The 27,418-nt window shown below is 49.4% G+C and overlaps 2 protein-coding genes across 2 annotated transcripts in view; both read right to left on the minus strand.

The window, feature by feature from the left end:
* The window catches only part of DNAH2 (dynein axonemal heavy chain 2), a 96,487-nt gene extending 82,789 nt beyond the window's left edge, over window positions 1–13,698 (minus strand). The window contains exons 1-4 of the mRNA XM_058559803.1: window positions 13,656–13,698; window positions 11,911–12,078; window positions 7,859–7,920; window positions 4,845–5,015 (exon numbers count right to left, since the gene is read on the minus strand). Coding sequence (XP_058415786.1) covers window positions 4,845–5,015; window positions 7,859–7,920; window positions 11,911–12,064 — 387 coding nt within the window. The 5' untranslated portion in view covers window positions 12,065–12,078; window positions 13,656–13,698. The remainder of the gene's footprint in view (window positions 1–4,844; window positions 5,016–7,858; window positions 7,921–11,910; window positions 12,079–13,655) is intronic.
* Window positions 13,699–19,536: 5,838 nt separating this feature from the next.
* Window positions 19,537–25,760, minus strand: EFNB3 (ephrin B3). The gene is made up of 5 exons (XM_058559804.1): window positions 25,165–25,760; window positions 22,673–22,965; window positions 22,392–22,484; window positions 22,175–22,279; window positions 19,537–21,747 (listed from the first exon to the last, which is right to left on the minus strand). The coding sequence occupies exons 1-5, from the start codon at window positions 25,284–25,286 to the stop codon at window positions 21,338–21,340; spliced, it is 1,023 nt and encodes a 340-aa protein (XP_058415787.1). The 5' UTR covers window positions 25,287–25,760; the 3' UTR covers window positions 19,537–21,337.
* Window positions 25,761–27,418: the final 1,658 nt, after the last annotated feature.

A 27,418-nucleotide genomic window follows, 5' to 3' on the forward strand; every position in this document is an offset into this window, starting at 1 on the left:
CTTAATTTGGATTTATCTGATTGTTTCCTCACTATTAGATTCAAGTTAAATATTCTTGGAAGGAATACCACATAGGTGATGTTCCTAAAAAATTAACTTCCTCAGATGTTAGTAGCTTAACTAAGATGTGTATTGACATTAAACATTGTGTAACAAATTTTGTGGAATAAAGTACGTGCTTTCAATTCCCAGATTCAGTTTCTTCTGCAGTTCAGGAGAATTTTTTGTATTTTATCTTTAATTTTATATTCTGTTTCATTAGTTGGTTATCTATATTAGATGACCTGCGTCTGTCTTTCCCATCTATTAACTTCTAATTGTGTTGTCACTGGTTTTTTCTTCTGCACATACTGTATTATCTCAAGCCTCTCTTCTATGTTATTTCAGATGTTCAGCGATAGCTATTCAGTTCCTTCCTGTTTCTAACCTAATAGTTTTGTAACATGCTGCTTTATTTATTTCCTAAAATCTACAACCTCTCTTTTATCTCATTCTCACGTTTTATTATTTCATCTCTCAGCTTTTTTAAAAATTAAATTCCTGTTCTTTTCAAGGTATACTATAACATGATGCTATAGTGAGGAATGTCCTTCTGTTCTGCTTTCCTCTTTTGCATGCTTTGTTCCGTTTTTTCTTCCCTTGATGTAATATGCTTGCAGTTGCCATGCAATTTCTTTTCACTTCCTCCATGCTTGCGCAGCTCTCTGAATCCATTCTTTTGGCTCTAACGTACTGTGGGTGACTTTTTTATGTCCCACTGTGAGAGCCCAGTTTCTTTCCTCCCTCAAAGTTAAAATGAAAGGGTTGGGGGTTTTATGTTTTTTCACTCTTTTGTAGCCTAAGAGAATGGCATGAGGGGTTAGGCGGGTGGTTAAGGCTAATTTAAAACAGTATAAAATCTTCGTTAAAATACCTGGGCTCTTTCTCTTTTTTCAGATTTTGTTAAATGTCCTATCTAAGGTTCACTCCGTCTCGCTGGGGGTCCGCCATTCTGTGGGGAGGACGGTTTCCTTAGCTCAATGCATAGACCTTTCATTGGTCACCCACTTTTAAAGTTTATTAGGTTAGATTATGCTTCTTTGTTTGTTTATTTACTCTTGGGTGTTTTTTTCCTCTGGTTTTACTTTTTGTTCATTTTATTGAGTATTCAAGGGTAATAATTTTTTAAGGAAGTTTCAATTAGCCATCTTAACCCAGGAGAATACAATTAAGTCTGTGATCTATTTAGAATGTATTTCGGCAGGCTAAATAGATTGTTTTTCCAGCTTTATTGAGGCATAATTAACAAATAAAAATTGTATATACTTAAGGTGTACAACTTGATGTTTTGATATAAATATATATTGTGAAATGATCACCATAATCAAGCTAATTAACGTATCCATCATCTCACATAGTTACCATTTTCTTTTTCTTTTTTTTGTGTGTAGTGATAACACTTAAGATCTACCCTCTTAGTAAATTTCAAGTATACAACACAGTATTATTAACTGTAGTCACCATGCTGTATATTAGGTCTCCAGAACTTATTTATCTTGCATAACTGAAACTTTGTACCCTTTTTTCTCCAGTTTTATTGATATATAACTGACCTATAACATTGTATTAGTTTAAGATGTACAACATAATGATTTGATATATATGTATTTATTGCAAAATGATTACCACAATAAACTAGTTAACATCCATCACCTCATACAGTTATAATTTTTTTCTTATCATGAGAACTTTTAAGATCTACTGGTTAAGCAACTTTCAAATATACAACACAGTATTGTTAACTATAGTCACCATGCTGTATATTAAATCCCCAGAACTTATGTATTTTATCACTGGAAGTTTGTACTTTTTTTTTTTTTTTTTGAGGAAGATCAGCCCTGAGCTAACATCCACGGCAATCCTCCTCTTTTTTTTTTTTGCTGAGGAAGACCGGCACTGAGCTAACATCTATTGCCAATCCTCCTCCTTTTTTTTCTCTTTTTCTCCCAAAGCCCCAGCAGATTGTTGTATGTCATAGTTGCACATCCTTCCAGCCGCTGCATGTGGGATGCCGCCCCAGCACGGCCGGACAAGCGGTGTGTCGGTGCGCACCCGGGATCCGAACCTGGGCCGCCAGCAGCAGAGTGCGCACACTCAACCGCCAAGCCACGGGGCTGGCCCCTGGAAGTCTGTACATTTTGAGCACCTTCACCCATTTTCCCTACTTCCTCACCCCCTGACTCTGGCAACCACTAATCTGTTCTCTGTTTCTATAAGTTAGGTTTTTTTTTTCTAGCTTCCACATATAAGTGAAATCATACAATATTTGTCTTTGTCTGACTTATTTCACTTAGCATAATGCCCTCAAGGTCCATCCAGCATAATGCCCTCAAGGTCCATCCATACTGTTGCAAATGGCAGGATTTTTTTCTGTCTCATTGCTGAATAATATTCCATTGTGTGTGTGTGTGTGTGTCTGTGTGTATATATATATATACACACAGACACACACCACATTTTCTTTATCCATTCATCCATTGATGGACACATAGGCTGTTTCCATCTCTTGGCTATTGTAAATAATGCTGCAGTGAATATGGGGATGCAGATATGTCTTCAAGATAGTGATTTCATTTCCTTAAGATATATACCCAAAAGTGGGATTGCTGGGTCATATGGTAGTTCATGTTTTAACTTTTTGAGGAACCTCCATACTGTTTTCCATAGGGGTGGCATGAATTTACATTCCAACCAACAATGCACAAGAGTTCCTTTTTCTCCACATTCTCTCCAATATTTGTTATCTTCCTGTTTTCTTGATGACAGCCATTCTAACAGGTGTGGGGTTTTAGCTCATTGTGGTTTTGATTTGCATTTCCCTGATGATTAGCGATGTCGAGCATATTTTCATGTACCTGTTGGCCATGTCTATGTCTTCTTTGGAAAAATGTCTATTGAGATCTTCTGCCCATTTTTTAATCGGATTGTTTTTGCTATTGAGTTGTATGAGTTCTTTATATATATTGGATATTAACTCTTATCAGATATGTGATTTGCAAATATCTTCTCCCATTCTTTAGGTTGCCTTTTCATTTTGTGGATGGTTTCCTTTGCTGTGCATAAATTTTTAGTTTGATGTAGTCCCACTTGTTTATTTTTGCTTTTGGTGTCAGAAATTTTGTAGCCTTTGATCAATATCTACCCATTTCACCATCCCCCCAGCTAAATAGATTTTTTAATGGAAAAATTTTGTTTTCCATGTTTCCCAATTTTATTAATTGAATAATCCATCCTTCCCCACAAATTTTAAATGCCATTTTTACAGAAAATGTTTACATATATGTTTTCGTACTTTCTTTTTTTTTTTTAATTTTATTTATTTTTTCCCCCCAAAGCCCCAGTAGATAGTTGTATGTCATAGCTGCACATCCTTCTAGTTGCTGTATGTGGGACGCGGCCTCAGCATGGCCGGAGAAGCGGTGCATCGGTGCGCGCGGGGATCCGAACCCGGGCCGCCAGCAGCGGAGCGCGCCCACTTAACCGCTAAGCCACGGGGCCGGCCCTGTTTTCGTACTTTCTATGTCTCTCTCTTGTTGCTTATATAATATATATTTCTGACCCAGGACAACTCTGTTTTAATTACTGTAGTTTAAGATTTTCATATTCACAAGTCTCCATTACCTTCCTTCTTCATCATTTTCTTTGCTATTTTTCTGGATATATTTTAAAATCCTTTACACAAGGGATCTAGGGACTGTGGCACTTTGACTGGAGTTGCATTAAAACGGTACTTTTTTTTTCTATGAAATGATCTCTGTAATATTAAGATTCCCACCCAGAAACAGGATATGGCTCACCATTTATTTAATCTTCTTTCGTAGCCTGCAAAAAAGTCGTTTTCTTTCATATAAATCCTACGCATTTTTTGAAAATTTTTGTTCCTTTTGTGAATGAAATTTTTTCATGTTTTGTAGCTAATTATGGCCAATATACAGGAAAAAGCCATAGCCTGTTTTTTCTTTTATTTAATATGGAACGCTTCACAAACTGCGTCATTGCACAAGACCATGCTAATCTTCATTATCATTTTGTTATTTGTATATGTGCTGCCAGTAAAAGCAAAGCCATAGTCTTTTCCTTTTCCAAGATTTTATTTCAAAATTTTTCAAACATATAGAAATTTAAAAGAATTTTACAATAATCACTTGTACACCCACCGCCCAGATTCTACCACTAACATTTTACTACATATCTGTCTTTTAACCGTCTCCTTATCCATGGTTTACCCTTCACTAACGTATCCTCCACGTTGTTGAAAGAGTTATCTCTCTAATCCATGAAAGCCTTCAATAGTTCCCTCTGGGATCGAGGCCAAATTCTTTAGCGTAACATACAAGGCCCGTCACAAGGTGACCCCAACCAACATTTTCAGTATCATTTCCCACAACTCCTCTTTCCTTTGCACATAAAGTATTCTTTACCCGAACAGCTTTTACCCAGCCTCAGTGAAATCCTACTTACCCTCGATCCCCAACTCAAATATCACCTCCATCACCAAGCCTTGCCAGCATTCCACTGGCTACATTAGTTGCTCCCATAAAGCTCCTATAAAGCTTTGCCCATGCATCATAATATATTGTAAATATTTTTTTATAAGTCTGTCTTCCCCACTAGACCATGAGATCATCAAAAGCAAGACCCTGCCTCATTCCTCTCTGTATCCTGCTGCCAAGGAGGGTGCCTGACACACCATGAGGCTCAATAGACCTTGGGCACAGGAGGTAAGACTCAAAGATGACAGAGATACATGGAACCCTCAGCTCCCTGGAAGACCATGTTGGCGTCTAGAAAAATAGAGTACCCACCTGCACAGGCATGCCCAGGTCTATCTTCAGCCCCAAACAGGGGTCGATGAAGATGGTGAGGATGGGCTCCGAAGGGTCCTGGGCAAAGCGTTTCAGAATGCCATCATGCTCCTCTGTCCATGTGGCATCTGCCAGTCCTGTCAGCACAGCTCGGGACAGGAAAAGGGGCTTCTACAGAAGGAAAGCAGAGAGTCAAAGCAAGTACAGCTGTTAGGATGAGTCATTTCTCCCATCCACAATCACATATGAGGACATGGGAGATGAGAGAAGTCAGACAGGTCCAAAATGGTGAAGAGAAAGCTGAGGATGAACCAAATGTTTGGTTTCTAGGTTTTGAAGAAAGACAATAGGATTCTCTTGCCTCTATGAATAAAAATAGAATGGACCATAGAGGAAAACTAAGGGATACTATGTTCCCAAGATATTTCATTTATGCCTGTGGTTGTAAAAATGCATTATCAGGCAACTATCAACCTCAAAGTAAAATGAAATTAAGGGAAACATGTAGGATATTAGCCTAAATCAAGCAATTCAGATCAAGGAGATGACAAGCTGGAAAAAGGATAAGGGTGCGAGAGCAATTTCTTCACGGTGCAGCCTCCCCAAGATACTAAAATAAGTATGAAATATTGGGTAAAAGTCAATTGGCATAGCAGTGAGGAAGAAGTGAGGGAGAAAGAAAAGACTAGAAAACACCAAAGAAAAAATCAATTAGATGGAAAATAAAGTATAACAGGTGGCTAGAAAAAAATTAATCTGTAGAACGCTACTAAATAAATTAAGGAAACTAGAAGATAGGAAGATGTAGCTCAGTGAACTTGAGAAGTCACCCTGTCCTTCTCTCAGTACTCCTGGAAGATGAGAAGGAATCGCTTTTACTTAAAGTTTCCAGCTCAAGAAAACAGACAGTGATCTATAGTCTTTCCTATATAAAGACATAGATGAACCGATGAGAAAAACACTAAGACCCCAATAAATTAAATGGACAAAAGGACATGAACAGATCTCTTTTTTATGGAAAATAGAAAAAAGTGTTCAATTTCACTTGAAATCAAAGAAATAAAAATAGCAAAGGTATATCATTTATTGCCTATCATTTTTTTTTTTTTTTGTGAGGAAGATCAGCCCTGAGCTAACATCCATGCTAATCCTCCTCTTTTTGCTGAGGAAGACTGGCTCTGAGCTAACATCTATTGCCAATCCTCCTCCTTTTTTTTTTTCCCCCAAAGCCCCAGTAGATAGTTGTATGTCATAGTTGCACATCTTTCTAGTTGCTGTATGTGGGACGCGGCCTCAGCATGGCCGGAGAAGCGGTGCGTCCGTGCGCGCCCAGGATCTCAACTCGGGCCGCCAGTAGCGGAGCGCGCACACTTAACCACTAAGCCACGGGGCTGGCCCTATTGCCTATCATCTTTTAAAAATCCTTGCTAAACGGTAACACGCAGGCCTAGAACGGGTTTGTTGCTAGTGTGAGGGCAAAAAGCGCAATTTGTTTGGAAAACAGCTTGGTATTATATATTTAAAGTGTTGGAAATGTTCCTTACGCTTTCCTTCAGTAACTCTGAGTTATAGGAATCTATCTTAAGGAAATAGTAAGTATTTCAAAATGTGTTAGTTTTATTTATTATATTCATTACAGTACTACTATGAGAACAAAAAATTAGAAATGGCAAAATGTCCAAGAGTAATGATTTAACTATGATACATACATCTAATCGAGCACTACACAAGACCTTTAAAAATGGTGCTTGCAAAAAGTATAGGGGGCCAGCCTTGTGGCGTAGTAGTTAGGTTCACACGCTTCACTTTGGCGGCCCGGCGTTCACAGGTTCAGATCCCAGGCATGGACCTACACACCGCTTATCAAGCCATGCTGTGGCAGGCGTCCCACATAGAAAGTAGAGAAAGATGGGCACAGATGTTAGCCCAGGACCAATCTTCCTCACCAAAAAAAAAAAAAAAAAAAAGAGTGCTTGCAAAAAGTATATAGTAACAGGAAGAATGATAAAATGTTTTGTGGAAAAGCTTAATAAAAAATTACAGTATGTGAGGGGCCGGCCCCGTGGCTTAGCAGTTAAGTGCACGTGCTCCGCTGCTGGCGGCCCGGGGTTCGGATCCCGGGTGTGCACCAGACCCACCGCTTCTCCGGCCATGCTGAGGCCGCGTCCCACATACAGCAACTAGAGGATGTACAACTATGACATACAGCTATCTACTGGGGCTTTGAGGGGAAAAATAAATAAATAAAATCTTTAAATAAAAAAAAAATTACAGTATGTGGTACAATTAGGATTATTTAAAAAAAAAACATGCAAATCTATATACAGAAAGAAAAGACATATACCAAAGTATTAACAGTGGATGTCTTTAGGCAGTAATGCTATGACTTTTATTTTCCCTTTCTTTGTTTTACTCTTCTGTCCCTTCCAATGTTTTCTTTAATGAGCAGTTGCTACTTTTCTCACCCTTTTCAAAGAATTTCAGGATCACCACTTTATTCTTGTAACCCAGGTAACTACGGGTGTGCCCAGGCTCTGATGCAACTTGGAAGTAAAGGTGTAGGGGTGATTTAGTGCCAGTTTCTCAAAGTACTTGAAGTGGCTTCTGTAAATTCTTCAGCCAAAGGAGAGAATCAAAGGAAAGGAAGAAAGAGATGTCTTAGAAACAGAACCCAATTAGGACAATATCTGCCCAGCTTGTTCAACATGTTCAGATGTTCACCCACACGACTGATGAAGCTTGTTGCAGTATCACCAAAGGCGGGGAGATGAGGAAGGGACAGTTAAGACATCTGTTCCTCACTTAAAGCCCTCTTTGTCTAGAGGGATGGGGGCACACAGACAACTTTGCCCTTTACTCAGTGAACTGGATTTGTGGTGAGTGGGCTACCAGTAGAGAGTAAGTAGAAGGAACCGACAGATTGGAAAGAATTCCTTGTACACCATTCTATAACTAATCCTTTGATTCACCAGTTGTTTGGGAGGAATATATGTCTCAGGAAAACCCAAACTTACCACATCCACCTCAGGCTCCCGTAATTCTTCTTTCTGTACTTCAGGTTCTTCCAGTGCTGGCTCTGGGAAGAATAAAAATTCAAAAATGAAAGCATTCCTTAAAAAGTTAAACATAGTCACAATATGACCCAGCAATTCCACTTCTAGGTATATACCTAAGAGAATTAAGCAGGGACTTGAACAGACATTTGCATGCCAATGTTCATAGCAGCACTGTTCATTAGAGCAAAAATGTGGAAACAACCCAAGTGTCCATCAATAGGTGAATCCATAAACAAATTGTGGTGGAATGTTATTCAGTCATAGAAAGGAATGAAGGTCTGCTACAATGCTACACCATGGATGAACCTTGGACACATGATGCTACGGGAAAGAAGCCAGTCACAAAAGACCACAAATTGTATGATTCCATTTATATGAAATGTCCAGAACAGGCACATCCATAGGGACAGAAAGTAGATTAGCGGTTACCAGGATCTTGGGGGAAAGGGGAATGGCGAGTGACTGCTAAAAGGCTGGGCTCTGATGCAACTTAGAAGTAAAGCTATAGGGGTCATCTGGTGCCAATTTCTCAAGGTGCTCGAAGTGGCTTTTTTCGCAGGGGATGAAAATGCTCTAAAATTAGACACTGGTGATGGTTACACAGCTTTGTGAATATACCCCAAATCACTAAATTGTATACTTTAAAAGGGTGAATGTTATAGTAAGTGAACTATCTCTCAATTTTCCTTTAAAAAGCTGACTGGGGCTGGAGGGGGGCAGAGGGAGGCAGGGGAATGAAGGCAGTCAGTACTAAGGTTACTCGAGCATTCAGCTTCTGGCCTTCTATTCTTCTCCCAATCCTCTTCCCTTGCGGAGAAGTTGGGGCCCACAGAATTCTGCCCCTCTCCAAACAACCAGGCTACTGAGCACTCATTTCCGCCACACCCACTCTGGACTCCCATAAAATCCAGGAGGGTGTTTCTCTACTTCCTGATCTGTTGCTCACACAGGAGACAGGGGTAAAACTGGTGAGTTTCTCATCTCACATGCGCTGAAAGGAGGAAGGAACAAATGAGATGGAATCAAAAGACACTGGAGAACAGGACACTCTGACTTCCAGAAAGAAAAACTAAGAGGGGAGTGAGGCATACAGGCCAAGGAAGGAAATCATGAAAAAGATAGAATATATGATTCTAGGAGCTTAGTGGTAAGTGGGACAGGTAACCAAGAAATCCAAGGCCCTTTGAGAAAACCGAGGGCAATCAAGATTTCAGACAGGAACTAGGCCAGGGGAGGGAGGCTGAGACGATATGAGTAACTGGTAAACTGGTTTTGTCTTATATAATACAATTTATCTAAAGTCTAAACCGTGCAATACGATACTAGTATATGATGTTCATGGATACATGCAGCAAAAATTTAAAAAACAAGCTTGAGGGGCCAGCCCGGTGGTGTAGTGGTAAGTTTGTGGGCTCCACTTCAGCGACCCGGGGTTTGCAGGTTCGGCTCCCGCGTGCGGACCTACACACCACTCGTCAAGCCATGCTGCAGTGGTGTCCCATATATAAAGTAGAGGAAGATGGGCACAGATGTTAGCCCAGTGACAAACTTTCTCAAGCAAAAAAGAGGAGGATTGGCAATAGATGTTAGCTCAGGGCCAATCTCCTTCACCAAAAAAACACAAGCTTGAGAATGGTAAACGTCAACTCAGATAGCAGTGACCTCTGGAGAAGGAGAGAAGGGCTTGGCAGGGGGACAAACAGAGGGGTTCACTTGTTGCTATCATGATTTATTCTTACATTGGGTGATGGATACCTGGGTGTTCACTATATTGTTCTCTATACTTTTTCAGATTTGTGGGAAATACAGGTCTACAATCCCTTATTCAAAACCCTTGGGGTCAAGTATATTCCAGAATTTAGAATTATAACATAGTATGGTATGTAATACCTCCCACCCCCCAGCAGGCTCGAGAACAGCACTCCATACACTTTTAAGATTAGTATTTCTGTAGTAAAACATATGAAAATTTATACTAAGTGGCTTAAATAGACTATAAATACCTTCACGTCAGCTTAGGTTACATTTTACCACCACATAAGTTTGGATGCCAAACTTTGGGGAAAAAAAGCTTCCAGTTCTTAGGGTTTTTTAAAATTACAGATAAAGAGGCGGGCCTGGTGGCATAGTGGTTAAGTTCAGCACACTCTGCTCCGGCGGCCCAGGTTCAAGGGTTCGGATCCTGGGCACGGACTTACACCAATCATAAAGCCACGCTGTTGCAGTGACCCACATACAAAATAGTGGAAGACTGGCACAGATGTTAGCTCAGGGCCAATATTCCTCACACACAAAAAATCACAGATATGGGACTATGAACGTGTACTTCAGCTTCTTCTTTTCTTACTGGGAATTGAGGAGCACTTAAGGAAGCAAAGGACGTCAATACAGACCTCAAAAGGGTGTTTGCCCTTCAACCCACCATCCTTTACCAAGCAGTGTTTTAGGCCCTGTCTTAGTCCGTTCAGGCCGCTATAACAAAATACTACAGACTAGGTGGTTTATAAAGAGCAGAAATTTATTTCTCACAGTTCTAGAGGCTGGAAGTCCTAGATCAGGGTGCCAACATGGTTGGGTGAGGGCCCTCTTCTGGGTCGCAAACAGCGGAAGGGGGCTAGGAATCTCACTGGAGCCACTTTTAGAAGGCACGAATCCCACTCATGACAGTTCCACCCTCGTGATTTAAGTACCTACCATAGGCCCCACCTCCTAATACCATCCCACGCCCATGTCATACCATTGGGCATTAGGATTTCAACATATGAATTTGGGGAGACACTAACATTCGGACCATGGCAGGTCCACTCCGCCTCAGTGGGACAGGCCTCAATCCCTCCCCAACTCCAGAGATTATGAGGATTAATGTTCATTTCAGGGCTGCCTTGGAGGCCCAAGTCTTCTCTGAACCTCTACCAGGGTTACATGCCAGCTGGAAAGCTCCAAATCAAACAATAAAAAGGCTCATAGCTAAAGGGGTCAGAGGTCCTTGGTGTTTGGTGGTCAATACTTTCATTTAGAAGCTCCTTCCCTTCCCACTCCGGAGTAGTCTCCAAATTGAACCTCACTGCCTTCCCGCCTCCCTCTGCCTACTCCTGGTACCCAGCTTCTAGGAGCCAGTCCCATTTTCAACTGCTTTCAAGAGAACTCAGAAGAGAAAATTTTGCACATTTCTAACATCTGGATCCTAGGACCCTATGTATCCTGGACCTTTCTCTCACGCCCATGCTTAATCTCTCAGCTTTTAATACTAAAAAGGGATCCTATTTCTCTCATCTTGACAGGCTGCTAGCAGTGTAAAGAAGCCCCAGGTAAAAGGGGAGGCTATCCTTAGCTCAGAGTTGTGTCTACACTGGCCAGTGACAGCAACAGCTACCAAACACCTCCCAACCCTATTGGCCCCAGGCTCACCCTCTGAGGAAGCAGTCCCTCAGATCAAAGCCACAAGAAGCAGCCTCTTTAAACTCTTTTCTCCCTCAATCTAGATGTCAAGCTTCTTTTTCTGTGCCCCTGAACCTGAACACCCTTAGTCGACTAAGGCCCTGCCAAAATGAGGGCGGAGATACAAGAGCCTTAAACAGATGGGAGAAAGCATCAGTCGGGCTTAGGATTCAAACGGTGGCAAAGCAGGCTGAGTTTCCATGGTGATGGGCTTAATGGGAGAAAAACAGTATTTGTTTTGCCACCCAGGGTGAAAATGAGAAAAAGGAAGAGATCAAACCCTCTTCATTGGGGTAGGAGCAACCAGAACATTTGAAATAAGGAGAGAGAGACTAAAACAAAGGATTGGCTGGTGAGCTCTTGGTGCATTGGGGGGAAATTTTAAGACAGAAAGAACAAGTATAAGGCTGGCCAGGAGGAAAACACACAAATAAAGGGACCCAGCAGCAGGCCTGAGATTCCACTGAACTCCCTACTTTTTACCCAGAAGCAACAGAACCTGCCCCCCAGCCCTCAGACCCTCCTTCAAAACAAACATTCTGCCTCCAAGCGCCTTCCCAGCATGTACCCACCAGGCTCCTCCTTGAGAAGCCTGGGCTCGGGCTCCAGCTCGCTGGTGGGCAGGGTGGTCTCCACGACCTGTGTCGCCAGAGCGGCCTGAGCAATTCGCTGGCGGGCGCTTCCACGGCCACTCACTCTCTGCTTCTTCTCACTTTTGCTGGACATCGTGTAAGTAAAACCTGCAGACACACGGGAAGCTGCGAGTTCACAATCAGATCCACCTCCAACCCAGCTCCCTGATACATGCAGTCCCTTTTGAATTCACAAATTGACTGAGACCCTAGGTATCATAATCTTATCTGGGGGTACCCACACCCTGCTCCTCACTCCTTTCCCTGGGATATCCCACTTTCTTCAGAGCATTGGCTTAAAAATCAAAGTCAGTCTCTCAAGGCCTTAGCAATAAATGGAAGTTAAAGATGGTGGCCCACCAGACACTCCACTAATGAGGGTTTAGGAATCCCTATCTCTGCCCAGAGGTATGAGAATATAAGACAATCAGGAAAAGACCTACCAAGCTGAGGTGCGGTTGCACACACCCTCAACCACTCTACCCCTCAGGGCCACCAGTGAGTGAGAGAAGGCCCAGGGAAGGGAAGACTGTCCCCAAGTTCCCTATCCTTTGTCACTGTGTCAAGTCAATGAAGCAAACCAAGATGATTTTCCCATGTACCTCCTTTCCTCCAAGTTACCCCCTGGAAGGAGGGAAATGGAAAAATGCTCCTCCTACCCACACTAAAATCTGCAACCTCCTTAAAGAAAAACTGTATTTACAACACATCTCCTTAGCTTTTAATTTCTGAGGGGTAAGAACCCTGTTTTGTGTGTACTGAAAAGGTCTCTTAGCATAGTTGGCCGAGCGTGCTAACTGATAATAAAGACCAAGATCATTTGACTCCAAATGCCCTGAGAACAGATTGGAAGAAGAAAGGACAAAAGTCTTCCAACGTTGAATTTTAAATTGTGTTTGGCAGAGAAGAGAACGGGGGAATGAGGAAGGCCACAGTAGTGCCTCTCAGAAAAGTAGGATAGCCGGAAGCAGGGGCATCTCTGGCAGGCATTCAGAATCCCAAGGGCAAGGTTTGATTCCCTGGGCATTCCCTCTTCATTCAGCTAGAGCCTGACAGCCACCTGTGGCTTTCCTTCCTCATCCCCCCAGGCTGCCACAGGCATTGATCATAGCTTATGAGTTTCAAACTTGAAGGATTTGTACTTTGCTCCAAGGAAAAACACTCTATTAGGCCAACACATCAATAAACCAACTACAGCAGGGCAGCTCCCTCCACCAGTCTCCAGAGAAGCATCAGGCTGTGCTTCCCTGCCTCCAACTGAAGCCTCAGGAGCATTCGGCTGGCAAGGTTGGGAGTCCCCCCTCCCAAGGGGTTCATCCACGATCCCACCGCAGGCCCCAAGAGGAGCTGTTCTACGAGCTGGGGACTCATCCTATTAGTCAGGAAATACGTAGCAGACCGGCCCTCTCCTCAAACTGCCTACCAGTGGGCAAATTTCCCCTCACAACAGCTTCCTCACCCAACTGTCACAACCGTCGGCGCTTCATCTTACCCCCAACTGCCCCTTCTTCTCCCCTCCCCCCACAACTGCCCCTCCTCTCCCTCTCCCTCCACAATTGCTCCTTCCCTCCCTCGCAACTGCCCCTTCTTCCCCCCTACGACTCTCCCTTCTGCCCCATCACCACTGCCCCCTCTCCTCGAAGCTTCCCACTTTTCCCCTCCTCCCCTCTGCCCCCGACACACACCTCACGACGCCGACCCTCTCCTCCCTAGGCCGACCGATGGGCCACTCCAGCTAAGAAGTTTTCCCGCGTGGCCCTCTGGGGCGGCACGCGTCGCCATGACAACCCCGGCGGGAGGGGTACAGCGGCCGGGGCACGCGCCCGCAGAGCCGGCCTCCTTGGCGCAAGCGCAGTGAAGCCCTGCTCCGCTGCTCCACTGACCCGCTCGGCGCGCGTCTCCCTAGCAGGGACCCGGGGTCAGAGGGCTGGGGAGCAAGGGAAAGCCACTAAATCTGGCAGGCTGGACAGTGCGAGTAGGGCCTGGTCTGAGGACGGGGCTGGAAGGGCTAGGGTTGGAAACAATAAGCTGCCCTTCCGCAGGACACTGAAAAAGCAGAGGAACCCAAGCGCCCGACCCCACACCCGGGTCTGCGGGCTCCATCCCGAAGGAGTCCAGCAGATGGCGCTCGGTGTCCCGCCTACTACGTTCATTGACGCTCTAGAAGGCGCTCCAGGATTTCGAGGCAGCCGTGGCTGCAGCTGGGTCCGGGAGAAACACTGGGGCTGGAGCACCCCTGCCCTCCCGCTTGTTCCCCCTTCTTAGTTCGGACTGGGGTCTAGGATCACCGGGCAGCGCGGGGCGGGGGAAGAGAGAGAAGAACGGAACTGGAATTTTTGGAATCTGAGGATTGGCTTTGGAAAGCGTCGCTCGTTTTGGGGGGAACAGGAGGCGGGGACTCCCTGGGGAAGGTGACCTGGCCGGGGAGGGGCTCGGCTCTCCATAAGAACAAAGACTTAGTCCTGGGGAAGCGAGAGGAGAGGGGTGTGAGAGGAAGGGCAGACCTCAATCGGTGCTAGGGGGCGCTGCGAGCCGGGGCCAAGGCTCCCAAGAGGCGCCTGGAAGACTGAGGTGTACCTGGGACTAGGAGAAGCTTCAGGGAGGCCTAGGAGATACAGGGAGGAAGCCTAGTCAGGGGGATGGGAAGGCACCCTCCCTGCTTCCATCAATAGTGCCTAATTAAGACAAAGCCAGCAGTGAGCCCACTGATTACATTTCCATGAGGAGCTAAATTGATGATATTTTCTTTGCTGGATAAGGAGGGGAGAGGCTGGCACCTCAGTTCCCCCTTTTCCTGGTGGGTGTTCACACCTGATGAGGCTCATTACACCAGTCTGGCACTGCGAGGAGTGACAGACTTATGAAGGGCCAGTGGATTAATCCACACCCAGACCCAACCCTGACCTCACCATCCCACCTACTCTATCTTAAATTTCCAGAATTGACAGCCCCTTCCCTTGGCACCCTTCCTCTCCCATTATCCGTAAGGTGGGTTTCTGGGCTCTGATTTGTGGCCTCCTGCCCAGCCCAAAGTCCTGTTGCCGAGGACAAGGATTGAAGGAGAGAAGGGTCCTGCCACACCCCAAAACCAGCTGCACAGCAAGCTGGGCTAAGCGGGTGATCCTCCAACCAGATAGGCAGTGGGTGGCAGAGAGCGGTGACATGATTGGTCAGATTCCCCCAGGGAAAAGTCCTTCCAAAGGAGTGAAGATTTGAGGAGAGGCAGGCAGTGGGGAGCCTTATAGACAGGGCTCATGGCTCCCTCAGGGAAAGGAACACTGTGTAGACCCCGTTTCTTTTCTGACTCCCCCGCCCCAAACCTTGGCTCTGCCTAGGGATCCCAACCCCCTACATTATGCTAAATAGGTAATCAAACATCTTGCTTTGCTAATTACTGCTCAATCCGATTAAACGCTGCTGAAGCTCATCAACAGAGGTGGAGGTGGGGAAAGGGAGGAGGGGGGCCAACCACAGCTGTGATGGGGGTCTTGTCTCCAGGGGCTCTAGGGGACAGCTGAGAAACAGCCCAGGTAGCAAGACTCAGTACCTCCCAAAGGAAAGGGGCAGAGGAGTTGTACTGCAAGACCACTTAGTCTTACTGCATCCTCCCAGCCTCAGGCTTTTCCCTCCTCCCAGAACCGTCATTACCCTCAGAACCCAGGCATCCGGCCATTCCCACAGCTCCCCCCACACATACCCCTGTCCCAGCTTTAATAAGTTCTGTTCTCTCACTGTCAATATTTGATTTCTCAGAGCCTTCTCCACGGAGCAAGAGGGGCTCTTCCCTTGCTTCCCCCCTACCTTGGCCCTCTTTTGCCCACCCCAGTCTCTTTGTGCCCCCAACCTTCTCTGAACTAGCTGACTTAATGAAATGATATTAAAGTCTTAAACAACTCCAAAAGAATGGTTGTTATGGTGAAGGGAGTGGGCAGGACGCCTGGGTCCCTGAGGGGAGCAAGGGCTGAGGAGGGGGAGAATGAGCCAGAGGCTGAGGTCTAGGGGCCCCAGTCCCCAATGGGGAGCAGCAGATTTGGGATCAGCTGGGGGCTGGACCTCTGGATCTTGACAGGAAATGGGAAATCAGGGCTGGGGGCTAGGAGAAGATGGGAAGAGAGAGGACATTCAGGGGGTCGAGGTCTCAGTCTGCTGTCCAGAGCATCCGTCAGGGATGGAGAGGCCAGCCGGGGGGACAGGGCCTCTGTGCCAGCAGCCTCCCTGCTGACTGTGCCCTGCGCTGGTCCCGTGAGAACCAGAGTAGATTCCTCTTCAGCCCTGACTCATCCCTCTCCTCCCCCTTCCCCCCAGCAGACTCCCACAGGTGATTTGTAGCTGATGCCCTCACGGAGGGTAGGGGCCAGAAGAGAGTTGTTCCATGACACGAAAAGCTGAGAGCTTCCAGGAGAGGAGGGAACAGGGGCCAAGAGATGGGAAGCCAAGAACCACCCCCACCGCCCCTACCCATCACCATCTCACTCCCCTGGGGACCCTGGCCCAGCCCCAGTCCCCTTGGGGTGGTGGGAATGCAAGGACATTTGGCTGGAGCTGATTGATGAGGGAGGAGGCAGCCACCGGGCACTGAGGCTGCTGTTTGCTGAGCACACAGATTCCTCCCCACTCACCAGCTGCCGCCCCCTGAGGCTGCTCAATCTCACCACCATCATCATCAGCCACTGGGGTTGGAGGGAGCTGATGCCTGAGTTTCTGATGGCAACTAGGGGAAGCAGAAGAACCAGGACACCAAATGCTTCAATTCCCTGTAGGAATCAGGGGTACCTGGGACCTGATCCCCTCAGAACTCCCTTCAGGACTCCGCCTTTCCTGCTACCTTTCAAACATCTCTCCTGCTGCCCTGTTTTCACTCCCGTTTATTCTGCATCCTTTTTCCTACCCCCACCCAACTCTCTGAGCCCATCCTAGCCAGCCCCCTGCCTCCAAACCACCCTGCAACATTTCTCCCAGTCTGCCTACAGATCTTGAAACTCTCCTTGGGGAAGGGGGTGCCCCATGTTTGTGAGCTCCCATGTAGCCCCTTAAGAAGCTCCATTTTTCATTTCAACCGAAATTCCAGTTGTGATGTCAGCCATTCCCCATCAGAAATTTCCACTACAACCCTTTGCTCTATTCTCCTTTCCTTAAAACTCCCAACATAAACCACATACACAAACACACATGCCTCAACCTAATTTACATCCTACTTCTGTTTGGAAGGATGGCAAAGCCTGAGCTTGTCTGCAGCACAGCCCCCAGGATAGCCTCAATCCTATGCTGTTGGGGAGGGGGGCTGCTTTAGTTTCCCTGGCCCCCAGCCCTCTCAGTTCTCTTATTTCCACTCTGCCTGCCTGCTCTAGACTCTGTACCAGCAGCTGTTCCACAGCCCCAAAATCTCAGAGCATCATCCTTGCCCTCCCAGAGCTTAAAATTTAGTTGAGGAAAACACAACTCACATATGCACAAGAAACAAAGGGGAAAAAAACGGAAGACCAAGTTAAATCAACTTCCTAAATGTGGATTCTAGACCCTTAGTGACTTGTTCCTCTACAGGCTAAGGCTGGGGAAGGACAGGACACATCTAGAATATGCATGTGGTTGTGATGTCCTTCTCACTGTCCCCAAGCACTCCAAGATTTCACCTCTATGCTTTGCACTTACTGTTCCCTCTGTCTGGTATGTCCTTCCACATATCGCATGCCTTACTCCTCATTATTCAAGGTCTTGACCAAATGTCACCTCTTCATAGGGACCTTCCTGATGTCCTAATCTAAAGCATCTACCTGTTACTCTCCATCTTCTTCCTCCTGTTACTCTCCATCTTCTTCCTCCTGGTACTCCGTTTTGTTTACTTCACTTATCACTACCAGAAATTTTATTATGTTGTTCCCCAACAAAATGTGGACTCCATGAAAGCAGGGACTTTGTCTTATTCACCATATACTCCCAGCGTCTGAAACAGTACCTGGAACAAGGTAGACATGCAATATGGTGTCGAGGGAAGGAATGAACAAACGAATGAATAAATGTCTTCCTGCCCCTTTATTCGTTTTGTTGTAGTTGTTACCCTAGGAGTGTGTTTATGGATTTGTACCCAGAAAGAGAATAGGATGGCATGTGCTGTTCTGTGTGGAAGTCACCAGTGCTTTCAAATAGCTCAAAAGATACACAAGTCCCTACACTCGTGTTGTTAATGTTGGAGGTGGCAGGGAGTCTATAGATGCCAGTGCTCCGAGGGGGTGTGTACCAGGGTACTGTGCAGAATGTGCTATTCCTCTCTCCAGCTGTGCATCTGTCTCCAGGTGTCTTCCTGTCTCTCGGCATGTTATGATGTCTCGACTGCTTTGGTGAGGTGTTTGTCTGTCACGGAGAATATTTATCCCCCCTTCTTTTCCCTCTTGTCTCTCCACCTGTGCCTCTAGATGTATGTGTAGGGGGAGTCTCCCTCGGCTCCCTTGCCCCCTCACACACACAGCCTGCCCCAGTCTTGGACCCCTCCCTTTCTCACTGGGCCCTGTTGCTGGGCTCTGGGTTGCCATAGTGACGGTTGCCAAGTCCCTGAGGCTGATAGCCAGCGATGGGGCTGTCGGCTCCATCCACGCGGGAGGCTGAGGGGGGCTTCCCATTGTGTGGAGAAGGGGATGTTGCCATGACAACCAACCCCCACTAAGGGGCAGGGACCAACCCTTCCACCCCCCTCAAGCCTCCCCACCTCAGGCAGCTCCAGTGAGGGCTCAGGCTAGGAAGGCAGGAGTACATTCCAGATAGCCCAGCACCTGGCCTCCCAGTTTTCAACTCCTCTCCTACAGCACCTGCACCTCTCGGGACCCAGGCATCTTGCTCAGACAGGGGAAAGGGCAGGGGTCCCACCGGACAGAGGAGGGGCAGGAGGACCCCTTGACCTCCAGGCAGATGGGAGACAGCAGGAGGGAACCTAAAGTCAGGGGAGGAGCAGGCAGGGCAGAGGCTGTGACCTCTGCTGACTAGCTCCAGAGATGCTCCTGACGGCTGCTTTTGTGGATGGAGAATGGGGCTGAGTCTAGGGGGCTGGGCACCTGGGCTTTTAGGGGAGACGAGCCTGGGTTGTGGGTACATAGGGAGCCAGGGGACAGGCAGCTTAATGCCTGGGTCCCTGAGTCTTCTGGGCAGTCACACCCCTTCTCCCCAGATGAATCCCCAAGAGCAAAACTCCCCAAGTCAGAGGTGCCTTGAGCAGGGGTGGTAGGGAATAGATTGAACACGTAAATGTGTTTTTTCCACTTTGTTTCTGACTACAACTTGCCTCATCTCCGGTGCTTTGGTTTAGCAATAGATACCCAGGCTTTCCCCACGTGTGAACGTATATCCACATACATCCCCATTTGGATGTACTGGCAACACCCACTCCCACCTGGGTCCCTCTCTCCCTCCCCCGAGGTGGCTGCCTTCCTCAGCCTTCTCACTCAGCTCGTTATCCCCACCCCATGCACTGCCCACCTCACCCCTCCAACCCAACGCTCTCCCTACCCTTTGGTTTCATGCAATCCAACCCTCAGCTTGAAAGCCATTCTAACCACCAGTTCTCTGTCCCAATTCATGTCCAGTCATTCTCCAGCCTTCTCATCAACTTTTGAAGTTTTTTATTCTTTTTTTGGTTTTTGTTGTTCAAATTTCTCTTTTACAGTAAAACTATTGAGGTGACAGCCATATCCCGCCACCTCCCCCATGGCAATATCAACTTCCTGTTCCCTGGAAAGAGTGATTAGAAAAATCAGGAAGGAGCTGGGAACTACAGCACCAGAGAGATGACTTGACCTCTGGTGGACAAAGCAACCATCTTGGCTGGTGACTGAGGTGGCCGACTTGGTGCCCAAGGGCAGCTCTGACCTAATGAAACTGAGCTGGGAGGAAAGTCAGGCAACATATAATTGTGCACTAGAGGGCAGGAAGAGGTATAAGCTGGTCACTATGGAAACTGGCAGTTGCTAAGTACCACTGTCAGCTAGACCAGTCAGTAGGCCACCATTCTGGTCACTAAGAAGGGAGCTGTGTTGAGTTTGAAGGGAGTAGGATAGGGAGGATGTGATGAGCAAGACAGCCATCTGGGTTACCGGGGACAATACATGGGTTCTTGGGGTAGTCCTGTTGGGATATGGAAAGGGAAGAACAAGACAAATTGGGCCTGCCACAGCAGATGGCAGTCATCTTAGCTGTCCTAAAAGCACAGAGAACAGGGAAGGGAGATCTTGGGAAGCGCCACTGAATACTAGGAAAATCCTCCTCAGTCCGCCCTATCTTCTTACAGTCAGTAAGTTCCAGCTTCCTCCTGAAACAGGAAGTTCTTCCTGCCCTCCCTTCTCCACAGAGTAAGAACCATCCGCCTCCCCCCACCCCCCAGACTAAGCCACTTGGAGTTCCAGCCAGACCACTTCCTATTTCAGAAGTGCTACTTCCTGTCCTGGATGAAGGCACTTCCAGTTCCTGCTGCACTGCTTCTGCCACTTCCCAGGCCACTTCTGTCCAGGCCTGGTGACATCTTGTCTGGAGCAAGTCACTTCCTGTCCCAAGTGGCCCATTCAGCATCAGACCAAGTCCATATGTGTCCCGACTGGTTCATATCTTGCTATTGGCCACTGGACAAAACGGGACACTTCTTCTCATGGTAGCTGTCATGACCCAACCACCCCAAATGGCTGGAGTAAGTATGTAAAGGCCTGGGGCAGGGCAGAGAAGGAGACCCTGCTGCCCACGCCCTGAGCTGGGGTGGAGTGCCAGAGCCTTCCCCATAAGGCCCCCATTTTTGGCAGACTGAGGGGGGTGGTTGGTAAGAGAGGTCAGAAGAGGAAGTTGAAGGGAGAAATGCTTTGATGCCCCCACCCAGGAGATGGGAGAGGCACAGGATAAGAAGCCAAGAGGGTAAAAGGAGATGAAGGGAGGAGGATGCTAGGGAAGAGGAACAGACCTAGAGACAGAAGAGGGAGAAAGAGAATAAGAGGGAGAGAGAGAAGAGAAGAGAAAAACAGTGAGAGGCAGAAAGAAAGAGGTGCCAACCAAAAGACAGACTGTTCCCGCCCCTAGCTCTCGGTGGGCGAGGGAGACAAGGATCCCTGGGTCGTGGTCAGAAAAGGAGGCTGAGTCTCTGCCCCCTCCCCAAGGGAATAGGACCCAGGAACACAGAGACAGAGCTGGGCACACGTGGCCAACCAGAGGGCAGGAGGTGGTTCAGTGGAAGTCTTAAGGAATCCTAAAAGTGGAGAAGAGGGCAACCGCCAGGAGGAACAAAGGAGCTGGTGGGGCAGAGGGGGCCAAGGCGATGCTAGAGGTGTCCCTCCAACCATGATTAAACTGAAGGAGCACCCCAAGAAGGGCTGGATCCAGGACAGCTAGGTGAGAGGAGCCCTCATACCTTGTAGTAGATGTTTGGAGGGCTCTGGGGGGGCCCATCCTGCACGATATACACAGGATGCCCATAGTCACCACTCACCTTCTCATAGTGGGGACAGAAGGCGGGGTCTGCAGCCCCACCGCCCCGCAGAGCTATCCCTAGCTCCCCAGGTTCAGCCTCCCTAGGTCCCATCCCGCCTCCGCCCCCCAGGCCCAGAGATCCTCCCCTCCCGAAGGAGCCAGGACCAGGGTGGCGACTCTCCGAAGGCTTGGCCCGCCGTCTCCGCCAACACATGGCACCCCCAGCCCCTGCCACGCCCAGCAAGAGCAGCGCCAGCCCCCCTGCTGCCCCGGCCACTGCAGGCATGCTGGGAGGGGGCAGGGGGCCTTCAGCACCCCGGGAGGTTGCATTGCTGGTGGGGTCACCTGGCAGGGAAGGGGTGGAGGAAAGAGGGGGAGGGGCTGAAGGAGCCACCTGGGCATCTGGACACCCAGCCTTGGGGGTCCCCATGGGCTTCCCTAGCAGTGCCCAGGCCCCTTGGGGACCCCACCTCCCCTCCTCCACCAAGCCCCACTCAGAATCCAGGTGTGTCCAGCCCTTCAGCTCCATGCCAGGCAGTCCTCCCCACTTCTCTGACAGCACTGATTGAAGCACTGACTTGACTAATTAGTTCTAATTGAGTCTTCTCCTCATTTGGCCTCTGTTCCCTTCCCACCCTCCCATCCTCTCTTCTCCTCTTTCCTGTATCACCGCTCCAAAACTGAAGAGGGAGGGAGAGGGTGGAGGCTGGGCAGCTGGGGTCCGAGGGCAGAGGAGGCTGGGAAGGCAGGAGACTGGACTGCTGGTTCCTACCTGGCATATTCTCCTTCCCAGGCTCCAGGCTGTGGGCTGCCCCTCGGTCTCTCTCCATGGGCATTTCAGACACAGGCTTTCGGGGGGCAGCCCCTCCACGGGGACCTGGAGATGGGGAAGACCCAAGAGAGAGGGGCTAAGATAGCAGCCCTCTGATCATAATGGTACTGCCCCAACCTCCCTCAGCTCCTAGGCGGTGTGCCTCAGCACCACTCACTCTGTCCCACTCGGAGCAGCACCTTCATGCCTCTGGTAAGGCACACACCTCCCTGCAAGCTCTCCAGGCCTTCCCGGGTCCCATCCGATGTGGCTGGGAGACAAGAGCCAGAGGGAGAAGTTGGCACTCCAGAGCCTTGCCCCTATTCTGTCTCCTTGCCCTGGCCCCAACACCACCTGAGGGTACAAGGGGTCTCTCTTGGCTCCAGTGGTCCCCTCCCTCATCTGCCCCCCATCCAGGGAGCACCTCCCCACTCAACTCTGCCTTCTGCCCAGCAGTACCGATTATGTAGTAATCGTGGTGCGATCGGAACTCATGGCCCCAGAGGTTAGGGCTGTACTCCTGGAACTTGATGGTGAAGCGGAGGTCCAAGTCTGGTCGATCACAAGTGAGAAGGAGATTTGGGGCAGGGGGTGCCTCACAGCGCCGGCCCTGGGCACCCCCTACCAGATACAGCTTGTAGAACTCATAATTAGGAGAAGAGTGAGGACCAGGAGGCCGGGCCCGGGGGCAGAGCAGGTCCAGCCGGTCCCCAATCTGAGGGTAAAGCACGTAACCACCCTCTGCCTGGAACCTATGGGGAGGAGGGCGAGGTGGACAAGGAGGAGAAGTGTCAGAGGTCTGGCCCCCAGAGCTTTGCCTCTCTCATCCAACATCCCTGCAGGATAGCCTTTATCTGAGTGGAAAGTCTGTTCTAACAGAGCAGGCACTAAGGACTCTGCAAGCTCACGTCGGAAGCAGCAGGAAGCCAGGCTCAAAGGTCTCCTGCCCCTTGGTGTGCCCAAATGCACTCTTCAGCCCGCCCTCACCACATGCACACTGCCATCTCTTGCTCCATCACCAGCCCTGTTGCCGTGGCAACAGGATGCCAGTTACCAAGGAGCTGGCCTCTCTGGAACCACACAGCCCACCCTTCCCAGGTGATTTCACTATTCCATGGCAGTCAACCATGGGGGCAGAGCCTCCCCTCCCCCAGGCCACCACTGAATTTCAGGAATTTAGGGCAAAGGGAGCAGGGTGGGGGAGGGTTTGTGAAGGGTGATCCAGACCAGTGTCCCAAGTTAGTCAGGCAATGTGACAGGAGGCAAATGTCTGGTCAGGCAATTGCCCTAAATGGGGCTAAAGGGAACCAGGGTCTAGGGGCCAACTGCCAGAGACATTTCCCTGCTGGGTACCCCTCCTGCCCCAGGTCTCAGACTTCCTAGGGAAAGTGCTTTGGATTTGAAGGACCTGGCTTTTCTAAACACAGCCAACACAAGCCCACATCTCCCTTGGCCCAGGCATCCACTGGCCCAGCACAGCCACTATTTGCCAACAACTGTAGCCCATCCTTGGGCATTAATGGCAGACAGGATCTCAGAACTGGGTCTCATGGGACTGCTGCTTGGTGTCTTCCCAGACTTCAAATGACCCACTCCTTCCCAGCCAACATCCCAAAAAGCCCCCAGAACACCCTAACTGCCTTTTCTCAACTCGATCAGAATAAGCCTAACTTATGTCCTCACGCTGCACCTGACACTCAAACTGCAGTCGGGAGTTGGAGGGTAGGAGACTGAGTAGAGAAAAGACGTTTGAGATTATGCCCAAAGAGATATGAGAAGGAGGCCAGGAGAGGGCAATGTGAGGGAGGCTGTGAAGTAAAGAGAGGAAGAACAATAATCCTACTTCTCCTTTAACGAGCATATAACATGTTCAAACACCTTACCTCTAATCCTCATAAAAGCTGTAAGGATTGAGGATACAAACTCAGAAAGGTTAAGTGACATGCCCAAGGCCACACAGCTGAAAACAGCAGAGCTAGGATTGAGACCTAGGATTTGATGAGCTCCAAAGCCCTCCCCCTTCCCACGGCCTCCCTTGTACAGCCTCCCCAGGGAAGTTTTCAAAACACAGAACTCTTCTTGCTAATGGGGAGAGAGATCTGCATGGAGGCAAGGGACCCAGATAACCTCCCAAGGGTTCTGTCCTACCCTGTGTGGCCTGAAGTTTCATCTGACCCCTGGCCTTTTTTCAAAACAAAGCAAGCATGCCCTGGACCAGAGGGTCTGATGGAAGTTTGCAGCAAAGATGGGGGAGGGGGCAGTGGAGTCCTCAGGACTCCAGATGCAAGAGGGAAAGAGGAGGCTTTAGGGGGCTCCAGGCTTCTTCCAGAAAGAAGTCCCCAAGCCAGGAAGGCAGGAATATCTTCTGATTGGGAAACTCTTCTGCCAAGGGCTCACTGACTCTGGCTGTGGGCAAGAGTTGGGAGACAGACTGTATGAAGAGAGTCAAGAAGCCTTGGGGGAGTTGTCCCCAGAGCCCCCAAAATGAGCCCCCTTCCCTCCCATCCCCAACGCTGAGTCCTTTCTGGAGAGGGAGGCACCCTGCCCTTCCCCTCAGCGCCTCAGCAGCACCTACTCAGCTGCTCTCCTGAGAGCTGACATTAACCAGGCTCCCTCCAAGCCCAGCCCCCGACACCACACAATTCTCCCACAAACCCAAATAACCACTCCACTGCCCTCCCAGCTACCCATGAACTTTCGGATCCTTGCTCCTTTGGGGTCTTTCAAACTCCTGACACATAGATATCACCACCCACATCCAGCTCTCTGTGCGACCCAGGAGTCTGGCTCCCAAGATCACCTCTGTCTAGTTACCCATCAGCTCACATCAGAGCACCAGCACCCTCCCTCCAGCCTCCTCCCAGCTCAGAGAACCCAGCCCCGCGGGTCCCCAAAGCTTCCACAGTCCCTGCCCGGAGGGTGTGGGGGTCTCCCCAGCCCCGGGCGCTCACCTCTTATTCGCCGAATTCCAGTAGACAGGCTCCAGGCTGAGCCCAGACACCAGCCCCAAAAAACCAAGGAGCAGCAGGGCCCCGACTCGCACGCCCCCCGGCCCAGAATGGGGGGCCCCCATGACCCCGCCAAGGCCTGGGGGGCGGGGCACCAACTCCCCCAAAGTCGCTCACCCCTGGGGTGACTGCCTGGCCTGCCTTGGCTATTCTGCCCCGACCACCCGGGTGGCTGACGCCCCCCACTCCCACGCGGACCCGCTTCCTGCTCTGCCCGCACCCCCGCTACGGAGCGCTCAGCCCGCAGGAGCCCTTCTCCAGGGGCCGTCTGCAGGCGCCCTACGGCCCCGGCCCACGCTCCAGCGCCCCGGGATTTGTGAGCGGGCCTAAGTAGGGGACTGAGGGAGCCGAGGGCTGGGCGGGGGCGGCATGGGGCGCCGAACGAGGGAGCGAGGAAGGGGGCGCCGAGCCGGAGCCCCAGCCTCGCCGGGATTGAAGGCAGCGGGCTAAGGGAGGAAACCAGTCCCGAGCCCAGGAGGGGGGAGTTAAAGGAGAGGCGGGGAGGGGGAGAGCATGGCGGAGGGAAAAACCGGAGCTGGAGCTCGAGTCGGAGCCGGCGGCAGGATCCCGCAGCCCACGCCCGCCACACCTCCCTCACCTCGTGCACCTCCCGCCGGGCCGCCTCGCCCGGCCGCCCCGCCTCACTCCCTGGCGCGGTCTCTCACGCCCCCTTTGTCTCTCCAACTGTCTCTGGCTTAGTTTCTGCCCGTCTCCCCTCCTGCCCTCGGATTGCCCGAGCGGTTGGAACCTTCCTCTCAAATCCAAGAAGGTTCTCGCCTTCTCCACCCGGAGGAGCCCAGCCCCTTTTGCTCCAGGAGCATCCTCCTCCGCTGTCCCAAAACAACGCCGTTTCTCCCGGGAGATCTGGAGAGAATAATAACCTTGAAGGCTTCGCACTTTACAAAGTGGACTGAGATGATCGTCACGACTACCTGTGTGAAGTGGAAGGGGCAGAGCTAAAGGATCCCCACTGTAATGATGAAGAAACTGAGGCTCACGGAGGCCCTGTGACTTGCCCAAGGTCACACAGGGCGTCTGGGATAAAGCCAGAAACCAAACCCAGGTTGCTGAAGTCCCGCCCCTGGGGTCTCTTTTGTCACAGCCTCCTGGACCCCTTTACTGTTATCTTGGGGTGGGGTGAAAGGCAAGAGATTAGGGGGTAAACTTGGGCCTTTCCTGGATGGCTGTGGGGAGATCCAAGGCTAGGAGAGGAAAAGGAGCACCTACAACCCCAAACCCGAATTCAGCCGGAAGGGCTGTTTCCAATTATCCTGGGGGAAGGGAGGAGGATTTGCCTTTTTGGGTGTAAGAACCCTCGCTTTCAGCACCTCTGGGCAGAGGTGACATTCCTCTTCCCTCTCAAGCCGGCACAGGCCTCCCGTCCCTTCCCTTTGATTGTGAGGTCCAAAATCAAATCCCCTACCGACAATATCTCTTTAGAGCCCCCTTCTGTGTTTGGCAAGGTGTGTGTGGAGGGGGAGGAGCCACTGCTTGAAATAACATACCCACCCCCTATCCCCCCAAAAGACAGAGCAGACAAATAGAGAAACAAGGAGACCAGTGACAGCTGCTGAATGAAAGACTCTCCCCCTGATCCTGCATCTGAAGGGAATACAGAATATGACGTCTGTGTTTCGGCACCTTTCTTCTTTCATGTGTCCTTGACTCTGGCTGCTTACTCGCCTGCCTCCTGGGGAAGTCCAGGGGTGGGGAGGCCGGTGCTCCTGCTCCCCTTCCCCCAGAGCTGAGTAATGGTCCCTCTGCTGCTGGATGATGCTAAACAGTGTTGAGCACGAATGAGCGGGTGTCTTGTCTGTCACTGTCTGCACAGTCTCACACAGTCACACCCAACAGTCTGACACACACCTCCTGCCACTCCTGCTCAGCCACACTCACCCTGACCTCTGCCACCCCTACCTTGGGAGTGAGATTTCAAACAGGTTCCCCCCCTTCAGTTTACCAAGTTGCCTAGCAACCAACCAGGCACTGGCACGAAGCCCCACCCTCACTCACTTGACTTCACACCATGCTCAGCAGCCCCATTGGCTCCTGCCTAGTCCCACCTCTCAACCCTAGTTTCAGGAACAATATGCCAGTCCCTGCTGCTGCTGGACAAGGGAGTCCACTAGTACCCCTCCCCTCCCCCATCTCCATCATTTGCCTCCCCAAACAGACACACGGACTCTAGTATCATACA

This window comes from Diceros bicornis, chromosome 18 (genome assembly GCF_020826845.1).
Source record: "Diceros bicornis minor isolate mBicDic1 chromosome 18, mDicBic1.mat.cur, whole genome shotgun sequence".
Taxonomy (NCBI): Eukaryota; Metazoa; Chordata; class Mammalia; order Perissodactyla; family Rhinocerotidae; genus Diceros; species Diceros bicornis.